We start from the raw sequence: 27,683 nt of genomic DNA on the forward strand, positions 1-27,683 counted from the left end.
AATGTAAGGGTGAGGTCATCTAAGATAGCACAAGGGTTAAAGGGTATTTAAGTGGTAATTTCATCGTACTTCTGCTGTATTTATGTGGAACTATTTGGGTCTTACTTATGTGGTACCTACTTGGCATTTGCCATTGACGATATAGGAGAACTGGATTGAGTGACGCTCCAACCCTCACGTTCCAAACAGGAAGTACCCGCTGGCTCCAAGAGGCAAAAATACCATAGACTTCTATTGAGAAATAAATACCTATGACTCAGTCATTCTATTTGCCAGAATAATCATTCCTGCTCTGCTATCTTTTTAAAAATCTTCTTCATAATCCTATTTTTTCCTGAAATTCTGTCTTTATTCAAAGTTATTTATGTTATTAACTGGCCAATCAGATGCCTCAATTGTGGTTCCCACTGGCCCCCATGACGAACATTCAAAATGTTTGATTAACAGATTCTATCCGAGCCCGCTTTTAAGTGGCAGAGGTGTGAACTTCCAACAAGGTCACTCCTGATTGGCTAGAGGGACTGACCCTAGAGATGTTGACTCAGACCCGCTCAGACTAATCACTGCTTACAGATGATGTCTGGCTCCAACATGGTGACGTCCGTTTCATGAAAAAATGGCGACTGTAATTGTGAGGGCAGAACCCACTGCCCCACAGCGAAGTTAAGTTCATTTGTTATATTTTTCTCTTGAATAAACCATTTCATTTTATTTCACACATTTCATAACAAAGTTGACTTAATGACTTGTGCACACATTTAGTTAATTTTGTATTGTTTTGAGTAATTCTATTCTTTTAGTTCTGTTTGAGGCCTGATGCTGGGGCAGAGGCTGGAGCAGGAAACTTCCTGATGATGTGGCAGTGGGAGGAGCTGAAGAAGTTCCTGATGACTTGGAAAGGGAGGAGCATGGACAACTTCCATTTGGAGAAGATGGAGGGGAAAGACGAACTGTATTCTTATGTTGGACTATTGTTTGTATTTTTTGGAATATGTTAAGCTTGCTTTGAGGTACAAGTTCAGTTTCTGTTGAAGCGTTAAATTACTAGTAATTTACTACTTTAATTAGTATTTAGGTTTTGAATGTTTTGTATTTGTGCTCCCCTCCCTATTGTGTCATTGGTCTGATCAGCCAGTATAAAATCTCCCTAATGTTTCCTGTAGGGGGGTCAGTTTGAGTTCAGTTGGTTTGAGCTTTTGTTATTGATTCGCTCCGTTACATTTTTGTTAAGTTGACCCCATTTTAATTTGAGCCCCTGTCGTGTTGTGTTGGGTAAAATAAAAACCCCTGATTTGAAGATCTTTTTGTCCTGTGGCTCAATCTCTGCCGAGCGGACCCTGACAGTAATCATTATTTGATTGGAGCTGGAAGCATGTCGTTTTGACACCACACTCACTCTGTTCAGTTCTCTTATCATTTCAAATCAAATCAAACTTTGATTTGAACTATGACTCAAAGGGCTTCACATAAAAACATTTTACAAAATATTCCACTTTTAAAAACCAAATGCAAGACAAGAGACCATTGTAAAAAAAAAAATATAAATACGTGCAATGTCCACAACCCACCCCCCCAACACACTCACAACATAATAATGCCTAATAAATTAACTAATAAGATGTACTGATGTGGGGAAACAGTGTTTTAACAACATGTCCACACTAGTGACCCCCACTCATGAGGACGCTAACACAGCACCCCCCCCCCCCAGATCTAAGCAAGAAGCCAAACCAGCGTAACCCCACCAGTAAGCCCACTGCAGCAACCCTGTTCACTGATAAGGCTCAATCACTGATGTGAAGGAGGCCTCTGAGGAAAACACTGGAGTGAAAACAAAATGTAAAAATAATGTAAAACAAAAAAAACAGATTACCGTAATAAATAATGACTTATACAGTCAATGGTAATTACATGTTGAGTTGTGCACCATGCAACATGTGGTACTTCCCACATTTAAAGACAGGGTAAGTACTTAAAAAAGTACATTGAGTTTAATTTTTAACTTATTGTATGTACATTGTTTTAAGTACCATGTAATTATCACTTTAATTCCCTATGAGGGCAACACTGTAAAAGAAAGAGTTACTGAAAATAACTTTCCGTGAGATACTCTCATGGAAATAAAGTACTCAAAAACTTGGGCTTACTTTTTTTGTGGTGTCAGATATTTTTTATCACAAATATGTGAAAATCAGACAGTGTCAGCATTTATTTAAAAAGCTCGAGTTCCTTCAAATCCTCATCAATCATGGTCGCTTCAGAACCTTCACTTTATTCTGTGGAAATCAATGAGAGGTAGACTTGACCTTGGATGGTTGTCATGTTGAACTGTCCTAGTGCGTCAGCCTCCGAGCTGAAAAGTGCAAGTTTTCCTCCAGTATGTTCTGATAACGTGCTGCATTCATCTTGCCATCAATTTTGGCCAAGTTTCCTCTGCCTTTGTAGCTCACACATCCCCAAACCAAAAGGGATCCGCCTCCATGTTTCCAGTAGGAATCGTGTCATTTTCATCATAGGCCTTGTTAACTCTTCTCCAAATGTTGTGTTTATGGTTGTGGCCAAAAGGTTCAGTTATGGTCTCGTCACTCTAAATTACTTTGGTCTCTGTAATGTTTGGCGGATTGTAAACGAGCTATTTTGTAGCATTTGCACAAAAAGGCTTTCTTCTGGCAACTTGACCACGGTGCCTATTTTTCTTCAGGTGTTTCATTATTTTGCATTTTGAAATGTCCACGCCTTAGTTTTTCAGACAGTTCGTAGTTCGGATTCAACAGAACCCCACAATTTCCACTTCTTGATCACAGTTTGAACACTTCTGACTGGCGTCGTCGGTTCTTTGGATATCTTCTCATATCCCTTTCCTGTTATGTACAGTTCAGTTACCTTTTCCCATAGATCTTTTGACAACTCTTTAGTTTCACCCATGACTCAGGATCCAGAAGTGTCAATGCAGCACTGGATGAAGGATGTAAGGGTCTTTTGGGAGCCCAGACACTCTGAGACCTTTTGTGCACACACATTGTTGACAGATAAACAAGACACAGATGTATCAGCTTTTGTATCAGCTTGTGTGCATGTTTTCAGAACAGAGTCTAAAACTAGTGTGAACTTTTGAACAGGGTTATTTGGGACGTTTCTGCTTTCATTATGATTTAAAAACAGATTTTCTTTGACAATAAATGGCTTCACCCAACCAGTAACTATGAGTGGGAAAAAGTTTTGTGTTTTCATTCACATTCTAAGAAGACATTAGGATTTCTTCCAGGGTTTGTAAACTTCTGAGCAGACTTCCCCAATAAAATGACTGGATTGAAAGAAGTTTACACATGTAGGTCAAGATGACCCAATGATGTTGAAACTGTCCACCAGACTGGCAAAGAAAGGTAATTCAAGCCACTTCATGAGTGTGACTCAGCTGATGGGTTCATGCAAGCTGCTCTGTTATATTTACTCCCTCACAACTGCCTCTGGGCTTTATAGGGAAGGGTAAAAAAAAAAGTAAAATGTCCAATAAACCAGCGCTCTTGGTGAAATTGCCTTATTGAAGCTAGTGGTCACAAGAGAATTTTGAGAGGAGTTCAAGATGATAGAAAAGAAATAGAAACTCAAACATTTATTATAGCCAAAGTATGTGAAAGACTATCTCTGGAAAAAATGTCAAACTGTAGAGCAGATGAGCCGCATCAAACCTTCAAAAAATCTCCAGCAAATGGATTTGAATTGAATCTACCCCGCTACTGGCATGTGCTAAAAGAGGACCCAGATGTGCAACTGAGAAAACCTGGTTTTCTCATCACTTTGCTCTATTCAGGAAATGCCTCTCGTTCCTGGATAAATCAACGTCTAAAAGACGTTGACATTTTTTTATAATCAATAGTGTACATGCAAAGGTTTTATTGTATCTATGACATACATTTAGATACAGTTGCACTTGAAAGTGGATAACTAGAGAGTTTTTGGAGAAAAAGTAGAAAATGTAACATAACTGGCTCTTATTTTCTCTGCACTGATGGAGATCTTTATAAACCGGAGTACAGGGTTGTTCCCCTGCCTTTGCTCAACAGCAGCTGAGATAGGCTCCAGCATCCCTGTGAGACTGAAGGGGATTCAGCGGCATCTGAAAATGGTTGGATGACATTTGGAAATGTTAGGCGCTATTTCTACAAATCCCATCGATTCCATCAAAGTTTGTTCAGACGGAGAGGCAACAGACACAGTATGAGGTTTATTGACATGAGTTTTATCAGGTAACAAAGCTGCCTCTCAGCAGTTACGAAAAGAGAATACTCCATGCACTAATTCACACTCCACACACAAGCCAAAAAAAAAGAAAACACACACAATTGTACAGACATTTTAGTTTCAACTGCCTTTTTTTAACCACTCCACCATTCATCGTTTTATTTCTGCTATTCAGCACACAGTGAAACACACTAAAATGAAATGCTCTCAGGTGGCTTACATCACAGTTAATATAACAAAGGAAAAAAACATATTCAGTCAATAAATAAATCTCAACGTGCTACCAGAGTACATACCAGAAGAAAAACTGTTTCCCTGCACTGATAGCATGCTAACCTTTCACAGTTGATGTATGGTTTCTGCAGGTTATGTAAACACCCAGTTTGAAGTTTTATGCCCGTTCTGACCTCCAAGAGAACCTCAGACTGAACAAATATTGTGTTCCAAACTCAGATAACCTTTCTGCTCATTTTTGCATACACTTTTTACCAGACTTTTTTCCCAGCAGCATGAGATGTTGAACTTTAATGACTTGTAGCTCAGCAATAAAACAGAACATAGAAAGACCAACTGCATACTTTATTTTGACAGGAATTTCTTTGTGGCTCCTGGTGTATTGTATCTAAAGTATTAAAGAAACTTAAAATACACCAGACTGCCTTGGGTCTTTACTGAACATAAACACCTTAATGATCATTTAAGCTGGATACTCAAAGACCCCCTCCGCTCATCTTTTGATCTTTTCAAAGTTTGCCAGTGGTCTTTTAATTATGATTACTTTTTTTAATCAAAATCCAAAAACATGTGTTGTTTTCCAGGACATAGTTTCTGCAGAGCAGAGGGAGTTCATTAGAAATTTGCCTCTAAATTGTGGGCAGGACTGTTGGCAGGCACCCACACCCCACTTCCCATCACCCATCTGCACTCTCTCACTAGCTTACAACCCCTCACAACCCCAACCTAACATCACTGGTGCAACAAAAATTACAAGCAATATTAAAGCTATCCAGTCGTACAGTTTTGAGCCAGGTGCCAGCTCAGACGAGGAAAACTAAACATACATGGATCTATTTGTCTGCAAGTGGATGCGTCAGAATGGAACAGAGCAGGGAGCTTGTGGCCCACCCAGCGTATTTCCAGACAGCATATTTTTTCCAGACAGCATATTTTTTGTCTGCTCCTGATTTACAACGATTTGAATAAAAAAATGATCATAAATTCGATTTTAAGCTTAATACTTTTTAAATATGTCCTCCATAATCAGAAAAATGGCAGAAGAGTATGTTAAAACACATAAAACACGTTTTGTCAATGGTGCGGGTCTTTAATACTTTAGTCATTTAACTAAAAACTAGCTTTTAAACAGGTCCAGCTTAAGCCAAATCTTACTGCTGAAAACTCCCTTGTAGAAACTGAGAACCACTCTACATCTTTAACTGTCACCATTAACTCCCTCATCCTGACTGTTTGATCAGGAGGTTCAACAGAGAGAATACGATGGGTGGCACTTAGTCATTGATGATCAGAGATAACAAGATTATCGACATATCCACAAAGATATCTCCAACAGCACCCCTCTCTGAAGTTTACGGCTCATCTGGTTTTCAAAGGTCAAAATATCACAGGCTGATCAGAAGTTATCTCAATGAGCGTGTATCAGTCAAGCAGGCTGAACTGCATCAGCGTCTGATAACCTGCAATAACCCTTGAGTCATATGGCCCATGTGTTGTAGATTACAATAGGAAATGATTATTTTTCTTTACAGTAAAGTACCAAGACTTTAAATACAGGAGCTGCTGCTCACATGCATGCATAAAACTGTGGAGGTTCATCATTTTCATTCTGTTCACAAAGAAAAAAAACATATATGGATCACATCCAACTGTTGTAAACTATAAATAAATAATCTTTTGTAATACATTTAAATTAAGCAAATAATACATATATTTGTATATATTATATTTATTTTTAAATAAATCTAGGAGTATAAAAATAGCTGCTACACATTTCCCTCTCAACCATGCATGACATGATGAATTTCAAACAGGCAATTTGTCATTGATGACAAAAAGCTGGGAACTTTTTTTCTTTAACCTCTTTAAAACTAAAAACATTCACATGTTTTGGTTTTTGTTTAAAATTCGGAACAACTGATTTGCATCAGTAAGCTGCGGTTATTGTTAACAACCATGGAAAATCTGAATGAATAATTTACATGGAGTCCATGTTTGTAAAATCTGATCAGAACAACCATATTGTGGTCAAATGAAGTGTTTCATTCCATACATCATTGTTTGGATGTCTTTGAATGGTTTCAAATAATGTTCCGCAAAACCTCTTTTTTTTTTTAAATTACAAAAAAAAGCAAAATCATTGGAATGGAGTTTAACAAAAACAGGAAAAAACAACAATTTCTTTATTTTTATCTTATATAGTATAAAAAAAGGCCGGCCATTCCTGTAAAGTAAAGAATACATATATCTGTATTGTTTTAAAGTAATGCCTTATTTTTAAAACCCAGTTTGATTGAGAAGCTTTACTTTGTCTGAACGGCAGACATCAACCAAATTTAGAAAAAGATGGTATCGGAGAGGGAGGGGCCTAAATAGACACTAATTTGAATGTTTTTTAGAACAATTATCAGATCTCTGTAAATGGATTTTTGTTTATCAAAAGTGGAATAAGTTATTAGATTATCTTAATTTTCTGTTTTTAATCCTTTAATTCAAAATAACATTGATTGGTTAAAGTGAGAGGAAACTTTATACTTGCTCTTTAGCTGTTCTTTTACCAAAACATAAACAACCTAATAGGATGTTGGATATAAAGAAAATTTAGATTCTCAGACCAACATGAAAAACAATGTGCATTAAACAACTAAGGAGATCAGAAATCTATGTTTCAGATATTCTGACTGACATGGTCTTTTAACCCCCTCCCTAGTGTCAAACAGCACATTCTAGTGGTTCATCTTCTGCGCTGCACCTGTTGTTCCTCCTCTGTGGGTTTCTCATCACGTTGTTGTTGAAGTCACTGGTGCAGGGGTGCAGCAGTAGATGCACGCTGCCAGGCCCTGCATTTGAGATGTGAGACCTGCCAAACTCTCACCCACTTAGAAGCAAGCAGAGGCTTGGAAAGAAAAAGATGAGAACAGTTCACAGGAGGTGAAGATGTGAGAGGAAGAAGAGTTTGGAAGGACAGTGATGAGCTGCATGCAGATTTACAGAGGAGGCTTTAGACAAATTCAGCAGCCTGGAAAAAGAGACAAACAGAGAAACTTTAGGTAAGAGTGATATTTTGATGTTTTCCTGCAGATATGTATAGAACAGAAGTGCCAGCAATACCTGAGACACACAATGACTGACAAACAGAGCGTGTTACTTTATTTTTGTTCTGTTTGTTATTTTTAGTTTTATTTTTGTTCTGGAAATCAGTCAGAACTGCAGAATTTGAAGTGTGGGTTCAAATTCAGCTTCCATAGTAAAAGTCATCCAATCTGTGCAAATATACTTAGGTTTTCTGAATTAAAAAATATGTTCCCAAAAAAATTGGCAAAGCAAGGAAAAGGGACTCAAACTAATTCATTACTTTAGCTTACATATTCAGTCTGTAATTTTAAATGGACAAAAAAAAATGACAGAACATATGGATATTGTTTTATATATTTAAAAAAAAACTGGCATCAGCAAATGCTTCATAGTAGGACAAGCAACAGAGCCAGCAGCTGAAATAATTTAATTTTCTCAGCTTCCTTATGCAATACTTTTTATTACGTAGCGTATCTAGGTTGGGATTAGAAAGCAATTTTAAAAAGGCATCGGCTTCTAGACAGATGTTTCTCTGAGCTTTTTAGGAAAAAGGGACACAAATTGCACGTGGTTTTAATGCTGCAGGAATTTCTGTTCTTTCACTTGATTCTGTTCGCTTCAAAAGTCTCAGATCCTTTAAAGTTGAAAAGATTTAACAAAAACAGGATCAGTTCCATGCGTTTTTAGTCTTTCTTTTAATAGCAATTCACTTTAACTCAAAAAAATTATCTTTTCCTTTTTGTTAGCCTATTTTTTTATGTAGATTATTTTTGCATTGTTCAGTATAACTATGAAGAAAACCTATTTATTTCCCTAAATCAGGAATAAAATAAAAAGAGTCTTGCCAGAAAAATAAGTATATATGGAATTTACAGGCTTTAGGTGAAATTTTCTGATTGATATAATTTAATGTATGCAGTTCAAAAGTGGGTTAAAAAAGTAAATAATGCCGTTTGGATGTGATTCTTAAGATTTTAAGAAATGCCTTTTAACTTCCATTTGAGGCTGTGTTTTTGGATGCCAAAATATGTGGTAAAACATCTATTTTTAATGAGATAATTCTCATGATTTATTTAAACACACATTTATTTTTTATCTACTTTTCATCTCTTTTCGTGAAATCCATATTAATGCATTCACTGCAAACCAGAAGCAAAAGATGAGCACATCATTTAAAACAGTTTTGCTGCATTCAAATTGCACTAATTTGCATTTGTGGTCTAGGATTTATTCAAATACACAGTAATTAGAGGAAAACTGACACTTATCTAGGAACTTTCCATTAGTCTGTGTTCGCACCTGTTCTGACTTATTAGCTGGCAGAGGCCTTGGGTTCCAGGTTGTACAGTTTGACGGGGTCTTGGCTGTTACAGACATCGGTTCTGGACAGAAAACCCACATTCAGACATAACCAACACACCGGGATCACAGCGCTTTGCAGCGGCAGCAGCAGTTGCAGGACCGGCAGTAAGGGGGCAGCAGAGAAATGCAGCGATGCAGGTAAATCAGTCCAAAATGCAAGAATGAAAAAAAGTGTATGCAGGTGCAATAAATGTAGCTTATCGGGTAAATGATAAAGATTTTAGAACAACACTGACAACACATGCAAGTGTTTAAATAAGTGCTCTCCGCTTACCTGTTGTCATTGATATCTGTGGTGTTTCCTGTAACAGAGACAGAGTGTGAGGACACAGACAGGTGCACAGTGACTCGCTTGGTGAAGGAAAAGTGAGTTTTTTACAAACACAAAGGGTAAATTAAAGCATGTCAGGGCTTTTAAAGGAAAATGGCTTCAGAACAATGATCTCCACAGGGATTTTATTAGCAATCAGTGCACTGCATCAACAACAGCAGCAGGACTTTGTTAAAAGCTTGCCTCATTAAATCTGCATGACTTATGACAATCCGATTAAAATTTATTTCATTTAATGAATCAAAACACAACTAATTTAACATAATTTGTACACAGTGTTGTGCAACTAACTTTCAGTACTACGGAGTCTTTCACTTTAAGTCTTTCTTTTTTGCTATCCACTGTTGAAAAATCTAAGACTTTTGAATACTTTTTCAGAAAAATACTGTAACTTTGCAACATGTTATTCCTTATTGGAAACATTATGTAGATGATTTATCTTGAAAAAAAATATGCTTTTGCTGCTTTTACCAGAAAAATAAAATAATATTTCTTGTAAAGTTTTACATACATTTTTGCCATGGAAATTTAAAAAAGATTCAAGTCCAATATTGGCATAATGTCTACTTTTTCTCAACTTTCACCTAAAACATTTTTTTTACTTTACCCATTAATTGTTTTTGTATTGATTGTATCCTTGATTATTGATTATTGCTAAAATGTCACGAAAAAACGAAAATATAGTAAATATAGTGCAAAGTATTTTTACATGAAGATGACCATAAGTTGTAAAAATAATTGCTTAATGATACTGTTTATATTTGGTGAAGTGAAACCACTGAAGGCTTAATTGGAGGAAAAACCCTGGGCTTTAGTCTGTTCAGTCCATGAAAATGAAAACACTGGCTTTCTACTTTCTTCTGAACAAAAACGGAGACCAATATGAGGACTCGAGGTGTGTGTTAATATGTGACAGCCTTTGATTATCTTGCCTTTCACTTGTCATGTTTCCAACAAAATTACAGACGGAAAATGTTCTGCTTGCAGAACAAAATGAAACAAGAACCTTTTTATTCGCTGTGTCTTTGTAATTTTCACTTAAACTGTGAAATATGCAGGAATCTTGTCTCGTCTTTATCTAGGAAAACGGGTATAGGTATTGATTTTATGATGCCCAGTATATTTTCCTTTTCATTTTTATCAATTTTGGGCTTCCGTCTCCCTCACTTGCCATCCTAGTAAATAGGAAAATAATTAAAAGAGGCAAGATTTTGTGAGACGGTCAATTTTAAGGAAAGCTGCTCCTTTCTTTGAGGTCTAATAAACTACTGTTTTAATATTTAAAACTAAAAACATAAAAAGTGAAAAAGAGGGAATTTGATACTCAGTTTCATTCCTGCAGCAATTTCTTCGCATCCAATTGCCAAAAACCACAAGGGCCATATGTTTTGAAAGCTATCAATCACAAACTGCTCTTTCATTAAAAAGGCATTTAAAAACGCTGCCAACATGGCAATCATAGCAGCAGAACAGCACTTAACGCACAAACTGGGACATGCTTCTATTTGCAATTCCTGGATCATATTTACATTCTTTCTGTTCCTCGAACAGAATTCATTTTCCTGGAGCCTTGTGGTCATGACAGCTTCTGTATTACTGCAATCCCAGGAGGGTGGGCTTTCTTTAAGCCTTTTTATTACAGAGATTTAGTTTGTGAAACGCATTTTTGTGAGACAACATATTGAAATTTGGATCCTCCACAGAACTCTAGCTGTTGAAAACACTTGCAACAAAATCTCCTGTAGTGTTTCTGTTATTTTTATGGTTATGAAATAAATTCAGCCCACTATACAGTACAGACCAAAAGTTTGGACACACCTTCCCATTCAAATGAATGGGAAGGTGTGTCCAAACTTTTGGTCTGTGCTATATTTTTATGACAGATAGCAAACACACATCATATTTCAATAGTCAAACTCTTCACCAGCATTACCTTGAGCTAGTGCTTCGAGACAACCTCTGATTTGAGCTGGTTCTTTATAAATAAGCTTAATGGAAATGAATGGACATGATCCGTCAGAGACCATTTAGGGCTTAGCATGTTGTTTGAGTCAGAAGGTCTGAACTGCCAACGCAAGGACAGTTTTCTTGCATTGAGTATGTTGATACTGTAAAAGTCTAAGGAAGGTCAGCTGTTTCCTCTAATAGTGTATCAACAAACACATGAATAGCCCAGACCTTAGAACCAAGCAAAAAACGTGTTTTTTTTTTTCATGTGATATCACAAAAAGCAAAAATTCTTCTTTTTAAATGTAGAACCACATAAAACACTGGATTATTTAAATCTGGGGTCTGCAACCTTTAACCCTAAAAGAACCATTTGGTCCAGTTTCTTACAGACCAGAGCACCACAAAGTCCCACTTTATCATTTATAAAAATACACACTATTGATCTTTTTGAGGTCATTGAACATTTGTTGAAAAAATGTAGCTTTTAAATATTACAACAATTGAATTACTTTTACTTTTACCAGCAGGACACACTAGTCCCTTTCAAAATAAAACTCACCCTATGTCAAACTAAATCCTCCTGCTGCAGCAGATTTACCTGCACCACCATCTTTTTTCTCCTTTTGCTGTCAAATATAAACAACATTGAAGTAGAATGCAACTATTTAAAAAAATACTCATAATATTTAGAATAAACCACTTTAGTACAATTTCCCAAAATAAAAAACTTTTAGAGACTATTATTTGACTAACTATAAAATAAAAACACATAAAGAACATTTCTATAGAATCTCTGACAGTAAATTAACCTTTTTACCATAATTTTCCCCAGTTTCCAGCTATTACTAATCATTTGGAAGAATACGGGCTGAGCCCTCCATATTTCAGCTCTGAGTAATGACTACAAAGACTAAATCTTTCACAAACACAAAGAAGCACTAGAATCCCACAGTTGATGGCCTTTTTATTAATTCCTCAAAGCTGACACTTCCCATTTCAACAGAGCATAAAAATGCAAAAAAAAATGTCAGTGTCTCTCACCAAACTGACAGTGGGAATCTATCAATCATCTACCAACAACATAAGGCTGTAGGAAATAAGAAACCAAAAGTGAACTGTGATGATGACAGCGTGACAATCAATGTAAACAATTTTCACAGCCGGCATTTTCAGAAAACAACATTCATAGATAATAGCTGCTGCAGACGAAACAGCATTCTGTGTCACTGGAGGCGATCATAAAAATAAATGAAATTGCCCCCTGCTGTTTGTGATTATGCCAATATAATTAGGCGTTATCAGACTGGGGCTCACCGTTTTCTGCATCGAGCATCTCTGATGTGTTGTCTGATTGGGTTGCTGGCCCAGTTGGAACCCTAAAAAGCAACAATATAAGAAAGATATAACCCACCACTATATTTAGTTTGCACCATAAATTCAACAAGATAAAACTGAGATTCTAAACTGACAGTACAATTTCACTCAGCTAAAATAAATAGAAAATCAAAGCTCATGTTCAAACACGGTTTTCCGCCTCAGGAATTTTTTGAATTTTGCCATTTCTGCTTTTCCCTTGCAGTTTGCATAACATTTACTTGTAAACAAATAATTGGAAACAATGCATCTTCATTTCTGCATTTGTCGGTTTTAAGAACTTTTCTTAGTGATTCCGGCATGCAGAGGGCCTCAGATGTTTGAGTTCAAAAGGTGAGTAAGGTTTAAATTATTTGATCAAGGGAGAAGAATATTCAAAGTTTTTTAAAGTCCTTCTAGTTAGGATTATTTTGGACAGAGTAAATGTGCCCGATTGGCACAGTCCCAGCGGTCTTTTAATTATGATATGTCGGTTTTAGCCAAAATATAAAAAAACCTGTCTTTTTCTTGGACATAGTTTCTGCAGAGCGGGAGTCATTAATTTAAATTGACTTATAAGTTTTGGGCGGAACTGTTGGCGCAGAGCTATCTTTTTTTTTTTTTTTTTTTTAACTTGTCCTGTCCAACAGCTAGGCAGGCAGATGAGAGCTGAGGGCCTCTTGTGTTGGACATATTTTACTTTAACAAGAGGGGTTATTAATCTTCAGACAAACCAAAGGTATGACTGAATAAACCCCTTTTATAATTGAGGCCAAACTTTATTAATTTCAACCATGTTTGAAAATCTTTGGTGTTGGACCAGACGGAAAAGGAAAGAAGGGAAGAAGAGAGAGGGATGTTAGAGAGGGGAGGGTGATAGTGAGAGGGGGGGTAAGACCATGAAGCAGCATAGAGCAGACAGGTTTACTGGTTGTTTATCATTACGGTACGGTTCAAATGTAGTACAAAAAGGGCGGGGCCTGTCCACACACACTCAAATGTTATCAACACACCTGCTAGCTGCAAAAAATGTTCACATGTCAACATGTACACAAAACAGATAGTGTTCACAAACGCATACCTATGCCTTTAAACCAACTAGTGTGAAATCTTTCATTCATTCAATCATGCAAACTATTAGTGCAAAGGTGAGCTAACACCTGTGTTCAGGTGAGTGTTTATGTTCTTCTAAAATGGATGGTGGAATGTGAAAAGAAGGAGGAGGAGCACCCAGCCACCCCCACACCCAGACCCCCGCCGCAGCAGCAGCGGCAGCCGGAATCCCCCCAACGCCACACGGGAACAGGCAGGGAACAACTGCCCCCCGGGCGACCAAGACCGCCACCCAGGCCAGGGCCAGCAGGACCGCCGCGAGGCCCCCAGAGCCAGAGAGCAGGGAGGCGCGGAGGGAAAGAGAGCACCGCCCCAGCCCAACCAGGAAAGCAGCCCCCCCGCCGCGCCGGGAGAGCCCAACGCAGGGCCCCACCGGAGAAGGACGCCCACAGCCCCAGACGAGCACCCCACCACCACCCAGGAGTTCCGGGCATCCCCCCGCCCCAACCTCAGGTACGAGCCAGGACCCCCCAAGGGAGACCCGCTCCGCACTCCAGGCAGCCACCCACCCGGCCCACGGTAGGTCCAGGGAGGAGCAAGGCAGGGGCCCGCTGCCCCCGCCCAGGAGGGGGGGAACCCCAGGGAAAAAAGGGGGCCCATAAGGGGTGTTGTAAATATGGCCCGACCAGGCTCGGCCACTGTTGGAAGTTTGGCGTGGCCCAGCGCTCAGGAGCAACGACCAGGACCCCCAGGTTAAAATTGGCGGGTAGGGTGCTAGGAGGCGCAGAGCAATCTTGCCCACCCCCTCTTCCCATCACCCATCTGTTTACATGATCTCCTGCTAGCTCACAGCCCTCCAAGCTAACATTACCATTGCACAAAAATGACAAATAATATCAGGGCGTTTCAGCCGTACAGCTTTGAGCCAAATACCAGCTCGGACGAGGAAAATAAAGATGTACACGGACCTAGTCATCTACAAGTGCGTTGTCTATCAGAGTGGAACAGGAAGCTTAAGGAGCTTCCGACTGCAGCACCTACATCAGTGCTTCAAGCTTTTTTTTCAAAAGGCATTTTTTCATCACAACAATTCCATAAAGAAATAACTAGAAATGCAATTTTGAGATGAATTTTTTTTATATATTTCCACCGTATTCAATCAATCAATCAAACTTTATTTATAAAGCACTTTTCATATAAAAATATAACACAAAATGCTTTACATTAAAACACAACAAAATATAAAAACAAGTATTGACGAATTAAAAATAAAATAAAAATTAATAAATAAATAAATAGGGCCCCCCTCCCCGTACCTAGCCCCCCACTCCTTTCACACCTCCCACCCCTTAAGTGATGGCAAGGACAATGAGAAATAGGCTGAGCACAAAAACAGGATGCTGGAAACGCTAATAATTGGAACCTCCCCCTCCGTGAACAGCCGCATAGACAGCCAAATGCAGCATCACAGGCGGGGACCGCTCCACCACAGCTAAGCGGTGATGCAGGTCCCCATCCAGAGCTGCAGTGCCTGAACAGTAGCCGACCCAGAGGGAGAGGATCCAGCTGAGGAAGCACCGGAAATAAAATTGAATAAAAATGAGAATAAACAAGTAAACATATTGATAAAAACAATAAAACATTAAAATAAAGTTAATCAAAATAATGCGTTAAAAATCAGGTTCAAGTTCATAAAACAAGATAAAATGGATAGATAAATAAATAAAATAAAAATAAAAAGTACATATAAATAAATAACTGAATAAATAAATAAATAAAAGTAGTAAAAAAATTAGCTAAAAGCCAGGTTAAAAAGATAGGTCTTAAGCCTTTTCTTAAAAGCATTAATGCTCTCTGCGGCTCTCAGGTCCTCCGGCAGACTGTTCCACAAACGGGGGCCATAGTGCTGAAATGCAGCCTCTCCATAGGTTTTAGTTTTTGCAGTTGGAATGGTCAACAGACCAGTGCCAGAGGATCTCAGGCTCCGCGAGGGTTCATATCTTACTAAAAGATCTGATAAATAAGAAGGCGCAAGACCGTTAAGACATTTAAAAACGGTTAAAAGTATCTTAAAATCAATCCTGAAGCATATGGGGAGCCAATGCAGGGATTTTTTTTTTTTTCTCTTTTCTAACTTGTTCTGTCCAACAGCTGAGCAAACAGATTAGAGCTGAAGGCTTTTTGTGTTGGACAGGTTTTACTATCACAAAAAGAGGTTATATAGCTTCAAGAAACTAGAGTGTAGATTTGTATAAACCCCTTTTTGTCGTATTATTTTTTATTTATTTGTTACATTTAGTGTGTGTGGGGAGGGAGAGGGGAAGAATGTGAGGGGAGGGTGGAAGAGAGTAAAAGGAAGAAAGGTGAAAAAGTGGGGGATACAAGCACTGATTTGACTAAGTTATTAATTTAAGCTGTAACAATTATACCAGATCTGCTGGAAAGACGAATGTTACATCAAAGGTGAAAATCTGACACTAAGATGAGCGAAAAAAAATCTGTCCATCAATACACTGTAGGTAAGGAGGAGGGATGAAGCAGACAGGGAGCAGTGTGGCAGTGTGCATGTGCACGTGGGGGTGGAGATACATGCATGCTGCCGACGTGAACCGTGTGTTCATAAAGGGAGCCAGATCCTACCCAGCCAGACCAGCCAGACCAGGAAAGGGGAGGAGAGCCCCCCAGGCCAGAAGCCCCCCCAGCATCCGGACCCAGGCAGCCCGGGAGGGGAGGAGGAGGGGACCGCCCACCCCACCAGCCAGGCACAGAGAGGGCCCCCCTACAGGGGCCCCCCCAATTCCCAGAGGCACAAGCGAACCCAGTGTCCGGCCCCCAGGCCACAAGACAGGAGCGCTTAGCCGTACCAGGCGGCAGCCATGGGGGCCACCGGGCGCCGGACACCGAGACGAAGGCCAGGGACGAAGCCAGGGCCCCCGGAACCCATGAGCCGGCCACCACCCGACCGGCGCCCCGTCCCCGCAAGCCAGCCCAGGCACGCGACCTTAGCAACCCAGGGATCGCCACACACCCACAGCCACAGCCACCCCCCTAAAACCCTATGCACTACAACCCCCCCCCCCCGCCATAATATCTGCCCCCCCTCCCCAACCCTCTCAGTGCCCTCCCCTCTCTGTGATGGGGAGGGAAAGCCCCAGAGGGTCCCAGCGAGCCAGCCCCCAGGTCGGTCCTACCCATGCACTCACACACACATACTCACAATCATCTGGTTACCTTCCCTACCCCCGCCGCCACGCAGTAACCCCACCCCAGCCGGCCGACCCCCAGCGCCGCATGCCCGACCCTTCCCGCAGCCGACAGGATACCCATAAGCCCGGCCGCCCTGAGAGGACCAGGCGGGTGAAGACCGGCCGCCCCCCCCCCGACCCCACCCATGTATGGAGGTGTGGGAGTGCTGTGTGTGTGCTGCAGGTAAAATAGGAGGTCACCAGTGTGGGGGGCTCCACCGCTGCCAAGCCGCAAAGCCCCCCACTCCGGAGTCCCTCTGTGAGTGGTGTGTATTTGCTGTGTGTGTGCTGCTAGCATGCAGTGTGTGTGTCTACAGAGGAAGTTAAAATTGTGGGGGGGGCCAGCGAAAGGTGAGCACGGATGTTTCACCGTGCCCCCCTCCACCAGACCCTCTCCACAAGGCCCTAGATGAATCAGAGTGTCTAATATGCAAGTAAAAAGCGGGGAGGAGGGCGGGTGCCAACGAGAACCCAGAGAGGGGCATCCCCAGTGAGCCCCGCCAGCATACCCCTCCCATCCAGATCCCGGGGCCCTATGTGCCTGTGTGCAATATTTGTTTGGGTGAGAACGGGGAGGAGCGGGCGGATGGGCACAACCGGGGGAGAAGGCTCCCCCGAGCGACCGGCCCCCCAGCCGGCCGCGGTAGGCGCCCCCCCTCCCAGAGCGGCCGGGCAGCCAGAAACGGCAAGCCAGCTGCAGTTGGAGGCCAGAGCCTCGCGGCGCCGAGAGACAGCCAGCAAGGAAGGGTCCCGGTGCCAGAACGGGGGGGCAGGGGGTCCAGCCCCACCATTCATACCGTGGCCCCCCTAAGGACTAGCACACTGCCCCCCCCCCCCCCCCCCCCCCCCCCAATGCAGGGATTTTAAAATTGGGGTGATGTGAGCTCGCCTCCTGGTCTTTGTAAGAACTCGTGCAGCAGAGTTCTGGAGAAGCTGAAGGTTCCTAATGTTGGTTTTTGGAAGACCGGCAAGCAGGGCATTACAATAATCAACTTTACTCATGATAAAAGCTTGCATTAGCATCTCCATATTCGCAAGAGAGAGCAGTGGGCGGACTCTAGCCAGATTTCTAAGATGATAAAAACCAGTTTTAACCACCTGTTTTATATGGGGGATAAAAGTCAGCTTAGAGTCAAAAATAGGCTTCTGACTGTTTCTGAATGACTTAATGAAAAGTTGCTGCAGCTTCAGAAACTGTTTCTCCCTCTTGGCTTCAGGACCAATAACTAAAATTTCAGTTTTTTCCTGGTTGAGCTGCAGAAAATTATTTGCCATCCATAATTTTACATCTAAAATACAGTTAAAAAGTGCTTCTATTGGTCTTGTGTCATCAGGAGACATAGCTATGTACAGCTGGGTATCATCAGCATAGCTATGAAAACTGATGTTGTGGCTCCTGATGACATTCCCCAGAGGAAGCATGTAAATGTTAAAAAGCAAGGGGCCAAGGATGGAACCTTGAGGCACACCACAATTAATTTCATGGACCCTAGAAAAGTGTGTGTCCATGCATACCATAAAGTTTCTCTCCATGAGATAAGAATCGAACCACTTGAGAACAGTCCCTGAAAGGCCAAGACTTAAGTCTGTTTACAAGGATCAGGTGATCAACAGTATCAAAAGCTGCACTTAGATCTAACAGAACTAGTACTGAGATCTGACCTGAATCCAAGGCACATCTAACATCATTAACGATTTTTAACAAGGCTGTCTCTGTGCTGTGGTTCGTCCTAAAGCCAGACTGGTTTATCTCAAAAATGTTGTTTTGTAAGAGAAACTCATTTAGCTGAATAAAAACAAGTTTTTCTAAAACCTTACTTAAAAATGGCAAGTTGGACCTAGGTCTGTAGTTATTAAAAATTGAAGGGTCTAAATTAGTTTTTTTGAGTAACGGTTTCACCACTGCCGTTTTAAAGGCAGCAGGAAAAATACCCCTCTGTAGAGAGGAGTTCATGATATTTAAAATCTCACTCTCAAAAGACCCGTAAAATGATTTAAAAAGTGAAGTAGGGATGGGGTCCAAAAAACAAGTTGTTGGATTAACTTGGGAGAAAACTCGACCAAGTGTTGCAGCTTCAACCAGGTCAAAACTGTCCAGTGCTTCCTCAGGTAAAACCAAGCCATCATTTCCAATAAAAAGGCTTTTCTGTCCTTTTATGATGTTCACTCTGACAGAATCAATCTTGCTCCTGAAGTGGTCTGCAAAGTCCTCACACAATGAGGCGGAGGCTGGCATTGTGTTTTTGTTCGCATTTGAGTTGATTAAAGATTCAACTGTGGTGAAGAGGACTCTGGGATTATTTTTATTTACAGAAATGATGTTCGCAAAATATGAATTTCTGGTCTGTTTTGCGGTTTGATTATATAGTTTTAGTTGGTTTTGGTATAATTGATAGTTTGTTTCAAGTTTGTGTTTTCTCCAAAGTCTTTCGGCAGATCTACAACGTCTCTTCAATTGTTTAATTTCCTCAGTTCTCCAAGGGGGTGTGGCTTTGGTTCTTATCTTTTTAGATTTTAGAGGAGCAACTGAGTCGAGACTGGATTTTAATTTACTGTTAAAATTTTCAACGAGTAGATCACAGGGGGCCGGCAAGACAAGTGGAGAGTGGGAGCGAACAGATGTAATAAACTTTTCGACCACCTCAGGAGTCAAGTAGCGTTTCTTCACCGTTCTCACAGAGGTCTCCTGCTTTCTAAAACCATTGAGAAAAATACCACAAGATCATGTTAAATAAACCAAAAACAGAATTTTCATCTGAGTGGGTCTTTAATAGGTTAACTGTGCAGTTATCGAAAGAAAAAACAAAGTGTTTCAGATTTAGATCATAAAGCCAAAGTTTTTATTTGAATAAAAGTGAATTGATGTCTTTCAAATCCAAAAAGATGAAATATAAACAAGATAAAAGCCAAGTGATAGAACAAAACTGAGGCCACTCACTTATTGTTCTGAGTGTCGTGATCATCCATGTTTTGGGAATCAAAGAGCTCTTCGGGGGTGTTCTGGTTGGAGTTTACTTCTTCTAACCTGACCTCAGCAGCAGGCCTTGGTGGAGCAGCAGAGGCCAGTGTTGGCTGGCTGTTTTTGTTGTAAAAGACGGCATTGCAGAAGGCAATGGGGTGTTCGCTGTACCCTCGGATGAAGAAGGGGTTGCTGGGTGTGCAGACCGGGTAGTGGCCTGGTCGTACCGGCTTGGCTGTAATTGATAACAGTGGATGTCAGTTACAGCTGATCCGTTCATCCAGACATCAGAGAAGAGTCTGCTCTTTAAATTATGTGGCGTTGCGATACAATTTGACCAAAAATATCACTTCTAATGAAGCTGGCATAATGTGCAAAAAATTATTACTTAGCAATTTCTCATACAATCTGTATCGAATTAAAATAATTATTCTATAAAAAAAACTCTCACTTAAATCAATAGCTTATTTTCTCTCTGCACCAGCAGTGTGCACGTTTCTAATTTCTTTTGAGCGATTATCTTCAGTTGAACCAGGGATGAAAGGAGCTGGTGATCAAATAGGATTACACTTCTTTTTCTAGGGATTTGCATCTCCTTATGAAAGAGCATGAAGCAGAAATCCTTACATGGAGAATGTTTCACCAAACTCCTAAACCCTTTAAAAAAGAAGAAATGTTTTCTTCTTTTAACCATGGCTAATCTTAGCCATGGTTAGAGAGGATTGTTCAATATAACCTAAAATGTTTTTAAAACCGGGCTCGCAAATAAAATAAAATAAAAAATAGAGGTTGATCAGTTAAAGATCCTGCAGTTCACTCATTTAGGGATCTTAGGGGATCCTATTTGAGGAAAGAAAGGCAAATGAGAACAGGTAAACCACCACATGGATGTTTTTGTAGTGGGAAACTCTCTTACAGTTCTGCTTGAAAGAAGAGATAAACTGCTATAGGATCCAATAGACAGCTATACATTTATTTATGTATTATAAAAACCTGAGTCTGACAATTGACAAGACAATTCCAACTAAACGGATTAGTAGACTTTTAGGCCATTTACATTTATATTTGCTTCATAGTATTTTTTTAACTGAAATTTCCCACAAGAATCTCTAATTCTTACCTTAAAAAAGAAGGCTCTATTATTATTAATATTATTATTATTACTTTTATTATTAAACTACTTGTGAAAAGATAAGAAGTTAGGCATATGACTTGTAAACATTGAATACATTTTATTTACTCTTTTATAGGATGCCTTAGTTATGTTTTACATTTTTTTTTTACTTTGTAATCTACATAATAGGGAACCCCCATGGGGACATATAAGTAAAAAAAAATGAGTGATAGTTTCTTGTGCGGAAGAGAAAGAAACTCACGCACACCAGTTGATCAAAGCTGGTGTAAACTCTGCGCTGAAACAATCCACATAACTGTAGAACATTTTTTAGGTGATTTTAAAAGATTACATAACGGGGACACCTAGAAGCAAAGCTGCAATGTCTTTGTGGGAGAAACCAGAGGTAAAATAAAATCCAATAAGCTCACATAATGTAATTTTCAGGTAACTGACACTAAAAAGGACTCTAGGGCGCACCAGATACTTTCTCATTCTCACCAGATACTTTCTCGTTTGCACCAGATACTTTCTTGTTCAAACCAGATACTTTCTTGTGTGCTTGAGAAACCAGTACCGATTCTTTTTTACTTCTATGTCTCTTTAGGGGAGGGGTCCACAAATCCAGGCCTTGAGGGGCCAGTGTCCTACTGGTTTTTCAGAAACCCTGCCTTTTTGTTGCTGATTACCTTGATCAGGTGTGTTTAGCCAATAAGGAGCTTCAATGGCAGGTTGGTTGGCAATCATGACGGACACCGGCCCTCGAGGCCTGGATTTGGGGACCCCTGTTTTAGGGGCTCCATAATGCAAAGGCACAAGGGACAAAATAAATGTACAACCAACCAAATATTTGTCTTTAAAAACAAACAAAAGAAAAAAAACAACAAAAAGGCTGACCTATTCAACCAAAAATAAAGGTTGGTGGAAAAACCAAAAGACAAAGTTTGATTCAGGAGTTAACATAAGGTGTAAAAACTCAACTCAGGTATTCCTAAAACGCATAACTTTAGCATAAACTCAAAAAACAAAACAACTTCTACTTTAATTTACTTAAGACTTGGAGATCCATCCCTACATACATCAGTGCAATGTTGTGTTTGGCTTATTGTGGCTGTTATTGCACGGCAGTACTGAATGTGTGAGGTGAGCTCGTGTGTTATACCGATCTGTGCAGCGTGGGGACGACGGAAGGGATTGCGGGTCCTCATCACATCCTTGATTCGCTCCACCTCTTGCTGGTAATGATGTCGATCCTTTATGGCCCCCTCTTTCGCCTCCTTCAGTGCACCTTCCAGCGCCTTAACTCGCTCAGCCGTAGAGCGAAGACGCTTCTCCAGTTTTGGAAGCTCACAGCGAAGATCTGCATTGTCCCGTACCAACTGTAGCACAAAAAAGAAGTATGTTTACTGTAATAGTGCATGCAACACCTGATGGCCGACAGTGGTACATAATAACAGCAACAAAAAACGATAATGAGTTTTAGTAAATTTACGACTAAGGATTTTTTTCCAGTAACAGTTTTTAAAACTTTGGTGAAAATTTTAAATTTTCCCTTCAGTTGGGCTGATAATCAAGGGTGTCATTTTCTTTAGCTTTACTGCAGAGCAATACCCTTCAAAACAAGAGGGATTGGACTAAAACTGTGTTGCTTTCTTAATAGTCAAAGTAAAAATGACACATTTTTAAACCAAAGAGAAAGGAAAAAAGGCTTAACAAGTGATTTGGTCCAGTTTTATTGAACGCAGAAAGATCCTGGCAAATGGTTGAGATCAAAAACAACATTCAAATAAATCAACAGGTTAATCAAAGATGCACAGTTGCACAGTGGCAGTGGCAGTGGCAGTAGCAGTGCTTGTCTCACAGCAAGAAGGCCCTGGTTCAAGTTCTGGTTGGGGGACCTAAAACAGACTCCATCTTCCTCCCACATTGGTTGCTCTAAATCAGGGGCCAATGGCAGCCCGCAGGAAGATTTTTTGTGGCCCTCAATGAAAGAGAGCCAGAGCAGGTTTCTTAGAGGAAAAACGTTGTCTTGGCGAGAAGAAAAGGCACTTTCAAGCTAAGTGGACAAATGCTTATTTGTCGTACCTCATGGGCTGGATAAAGTAACTTGCCTTTTTTGCAAGCAGGTAAATGCAATGCTCAAAGTATTCAATATAAATCTTCACTATGTTACAAATCATAAAAACTATGAAAAATTTACCCGCGAGGAGCGCAACAATAAGCTCCAACAACTACAACGAGGCTATGCTGAACAGCAGATAATGTTTACAAAAATGACTAAATCCAGTGAAGCTGTGACAGAAGTTAGCTACGTTGTGTCTCTGGAAATGGTCCGGCGTAGCAAGCACATAAGTGACAGGGAGTTTGTAAAAACAATGTATGCTGAAAGTAGCTGACATTGTTAGTCCAGAGCAAAATAAAGTCTGTCAAATGATACAATTACTAGATTAGTAGAAGTTCTGGGCAGCAACCTCTGACAGCAACTGGGAAAACATCTGGAGGGCCGGGTTAATTGTACAAATGACACTTGGTCATTAAAGTTATTAAAATCAACTTTTTCTGTTTGTTCCTTTTTTTTTTTTTTTACCAACATTGGCACCCAAAATTTGCTATAAAAACTTTGATAACCCCTGCTCTAAATTGTCCATAGGTGTAAATGCGAGTGTGCATGTGTGTGTGATTGTCCAGGATTAACACTGCCTTTGCCCACGAGTGGTCAGGTTAGGCTCCGGCAGCCCAATGACCCCGAAAGGGACGAATCAGAAAATGGATGGATTAATTTAAAGACTGTTTTTTTTCTACTGGTTTTCAAAACTTTATAATAACATAAACCATGTTTTCTGAGAGCAACGAATGCAGAGAAACTCACTTTGAACATGAAAACAAATCGGAATCACATGACATAAAGGCAAAGTACAAAAAAGAAATGTAATATATGAAGCCTATTTGTTGCTGGTTGACTGTTTGGTCAGATATCCTCAGAAAAGCAAGGATAAAAAGAAAAAGAAGAATACAAATCAAGAATGTGGTAAATACTCTGAGGACAGATGATTAAATCTGTGCTACTTGTATCCACGCTTGCTTCAGGAGCCTTATCGACTTTCACAGGGAGTATGCTGATTAACGACCGTGACTTTCTTCCATTCCACAGTATCAGCAGGTGGTGGATGGGATGGAGACTCCTACCAGCAAGTTTAAGGATTGGTTTTCTGCCTGAAAAACTGCTGCAGTGCAGCTCTCACCCGTCTGCCTGCCTCGTAATATGTGCCACTCCGCAGAACATTCAGCACAACACGTTTATTGCTCCATTTAGGCCTATAAAACAGAGGTGAAGTGTATTTGTACTTAAGTCAAATGTTTTAGAGGGTGTTGGTAGAGACCAGATCAACTCTGCTTTTAAAATGCAAAGTCCATCACGGTAAAAAAAGGTTGAAAACACTCAGAAACATTTTATCCAAATTACACAATCGGGTTGTGCAAAATGCAGTGTATCTTATTTCATCTTGTAACTTTAATGAGCCAAGAGTATGTTTTTTAATTGCTAAACATGTCTTGAGCAAAGAAAATTAAAATTCATGAAGGGTAAAATTGTTTAAATGAATTGCGGTTGCTTTTGAAACTTAGCTAGAGTGCTTGACAGAGTAACAGACACCCAACTAAGCATACAGGTAAACAACACTTCTGCAGTCTTTAAATCTTGAGCATAGCTGAAGACTTCACAGACAAAATATACCCACAATGCCTCTCTCCAAAGACTGTCATGACTAACACAAACTACTGCAACAACTTAATTTCCCTTCAGGGTTCATTAAAGCCCTTTTGATGTTGATTTAAAGGGAAGCGAGTGAAAACGTGGAGGGCTTAATCAGAATATTTCCACTCAGTTTTGTCAACTGAAGTGTGAAAACATGGGAAGAAAATACAGCTATTGATCAGATAATGACACAATCTGTTTTATTTTTAAAGTAGGTTACGAGCTTCACCATTTATAATCCCACTCTGATTATTGTTTGATCTATTCTAAAATTACTCACAATGGTCTTCTCATTACAATTATGCTGTTTTTAGCCAAAATAAAAAAAAAACTGTGTCATTTTTTTAAGACATGGTTTTTGCAGAGCGTTAGGAGTTCAGTAGAAATTTGCCTCTGAGTTATGTTATTTATTTTCGTCTGCTTCTGATTCCCAACACTTTAAATAAAGAAATTCTCTGAAATGCAATTCAAGCTTTTTTTTCTTTATAAATGTCCTCCATCATCAGAAAAATCCCACAAAACATGTTAAAAACAACAAAAAATAATTTTTATTGGAATGAATCTTTAAATAATTATTTAAAGCTTTTCAGAACAATTCAAAGATTTCTCTTACATTAGATTGATACCTGCCGTTTCATTTAATGTTTGTTTAAAAATTCTATTTATATTATTCTCACATTTTGTTACTTTTGTGTAAACATGTCTTGCTTTCCTCTCAATCAAAACTGTAATCCAGTATTACGGTAATCCAGTTCAGTTTAATTTACTATTATGTGTTTTTATGTCTTTTAAACACACACACTTTTTTACATTTTTTATTCACATTTACTGCCAAAACCTGTTGTTTAGGACCAGAATCCACCAACTTGTAGATAAAGACCACTGTGACATTTAAAGTTCCATTATAGCGTGTTTGTGGTACCTGTTTGTGAACTTTTGTAAGCTGCTCCAGGTTGTTTTCAAGAAAAGAAATCTTGTGTTTCTGGGTGAGAAATCCTCCACTTTCATTGTGCTCCATGTCTGCACTCTGCCAATGCAAACCAGACATTTGTTATTACAGAGTAGAGTAAAGAAGCACACAAAAAACCTTCTCATTACTTTTGAAGGCACTCTGCTGGAACTTCAAAAAGAGTTACTTTCCAGTTATCTTCTTACTTTTCTAACCCGAGTCGTGAGGTCTTGAACAAAAAGCTTGCGGAGGTTGTGAAGTGTGTAGAGCTCTCGAGCCTGCAAAGTGCCAGAAAGGTACAGTCAAAGCAATTACAGAGTGTTTGGTAAGTCAGCAGCACCTAGAAAAGCTGAGTCGTGACGGTAAGTAACAGCTTACGACTGTTTCCTCCAGCCCTTTCAGGTCCTGCTTTGACTGTTCGTGCCGTTCATTGAGAAACCTATGGATTGACAGGCAGACACACATATAGTCTGAACAACTATATCCTCCTTCCTCAAATATTTACCTCATTTGCATAAGTAATTCAAGTCTAAGGAAGGAACAAAGGCTTCACAGAACAGCTGCACCACCTAGACTGTTGTACCATCTGTCACCTAATGCAAAATTCAGCAAAGGTCAGCAGAAAATGAGGCCTCCGTCTCATAGACATGCTACAAGAGCAGGAACCGGACTATGGAAACTGGTCACAAAGGGGTGAAATTAGCTCAAGAGGGATATATAAACTGCAGCCATTTGATTGGAGTGAGTGGATAATAAAAAAAAGGAAGACAAATGATGGATTTAAAGAGACAGCTCGCCTCCCCAGACTCCATATGGTTAGGCGTTTGAGAGCTGGCCAGCACCGTGAAACTTACGTCAATTCCTCCAGCTGCCGGCTCTTTTCATGGTCCTGCAGTCTGAAGCGTTCAGAGTCACTGCGCAGTTGTTCCAATTCCAACTGCTGCCTCTGGTTACAGCTGGAAGAGTAACAAAGTTAGTAGATATGGGATTATTTTACACAAGTTTATGTTACAAAAAAATTACAAAACTTTAGAATTTCATTTTTAATTAAGTGATAAATTAGTACTTTGACATTTATTTACACACTTAGTTATTTTTAGACATATGTCTTATTTCAGTTTTTTGTCACTACTTAGTTGTCTTAATTGATATTAATTGTTGATTACTTTCCGATCTGAAAAAGGCACAGGTATGAGGCTACCGCAAAGTGCCGTGCCAGTAAATTGAGTGCAATTTCGATGCAGGATGAGGGTTTATTTCCACCCTAAATTTACATTTTAGTGGCAACAGCCAGGCAGGCAATTTAAAAGAAACCCTTCAGACTTCATTGGCATGAAAGGAATTACAGCTGATCCTAACAAAACACTGAAAAGCCCAATTAGGCTGCAAAAGCTGCAGAGAAGAACATCAGTATATGCACCCTTTTTATTACACTATTTACATATTTTTTTAAACTTTCTGGTCACTCAGATTTGTGTTTAACGTTTAATGTCCTCTCTTGCACCAATCTATTTGAAGGGCATCTCTGCTTTGCATTAAATATGTTCTGTCCCACTGAAATCCGTCCAACCATCCATCACATTTTCAAGCCACTTATCCACATCAAACTGTGCCAGCAAGCTAAGCAAAGTAACCCTAAATTTATATGAATAATTCTTCCCAGCTGCTCCTTCGGCGTTAGCGGACACTCCCAGGCCAGCTGGTGAATGCACTTCACTCCCTTGAGATGGGCTTCCCAGTGTCTCCTTCCAGATGGTCATGCTCAGAGCATTACATTGCTAAATCACAGCACCTGCAGGGACCACTTTTCACTTTGGTCAAAACCGGACCGGCTCCTTACACCACAACTTCTGCTGCAGCTCCTTCATCATTTTCACCATCAAGGAAAGAGAAAATACTTCCTGATCTTATAAAAGCAATAACCTACACTTCATGAAAAGTCATCAAAATCATGGTGACAATTGCAAATCTGTGTTGGGGATTCTTTTGAGTATGGTAATGATTTTCATACATTTCTGATTTTTTTTAAATTAAAGTTCATTGGTCAGTCAGTTAAAAATAG

General features: G+C 39.8%; 1 protein-coding gene across 2 annotated transcripts in view; it reads right to left on the bottom strand.

Annotated features, from left to right (window-relative positions):
• Nucleotides 1-4,210: 4,210 nt before the first annotated feature.
• The window catches only part of kif5ab (kinesin family member 5A, b), a 78,513-nt gene continuing 55,040 nt past the window's right edge, over nt 4,211-27,683 (bottom strand). Inside the window, exons 20-29 of one of the 2 annotated variants that reach the window (XM_023954895.2) lie at nt 26,476-26,577; nt 26,000-26,060; nt 25,828-25,899; nt 25,595-25,699; nt 22,081-22,297; nt 19,784-20,039; nt 12,509-12,570; nt 9,188-9,215; nt 8,851-8,933; nt 4,211-7,495 (exon numbers count right to left, since the gene is read on the bottom strand). In XM_023954895.2, coding sequence (XP_023810663.1) covers nt 8,864-8,933; nt 9,188-9,215; nt 12,509-12,570; nt 19,784-20,039; nt 22,081-22,297; nt 25,595-25,699; nt 25,828-25,899; nt 26,000-26,060; nt 26,476-26,577 — 973 coding nt within the window. In that variant the 3' untranslated portion in view covers nt 4,211-7,495; nt 8,851-8,863. Of the gene's footprint in view, nt 7,496-8,850; nt 8,985-9,187; nt 9,216-12,508; nt 12,571-19,783; nt 20,040-22,080; nt 22,298-25,594; nt 25,700-25,827; nt 25,900-25,999; nt 26,061-26,475; nt 26,578-27,683 lie in introns of both variants that reach the window. The other variant, XM_078947091.1, reaches the window with a different exon arrangement.

The sequence above is a fragment of the Oryzias latipes genome, chromosome 5 (assembly GCF_053564925.1).
Source record: "Oryzias latipes strain Hd-rR chromosome 5, Olatipes_Hd-rR_3.1".
NCBI lineage: Eukaryota > Metazoa > Chordata > Actinopteri > Beloniformes > Adrianichthyidae > Oryzias > Oryzias latipes.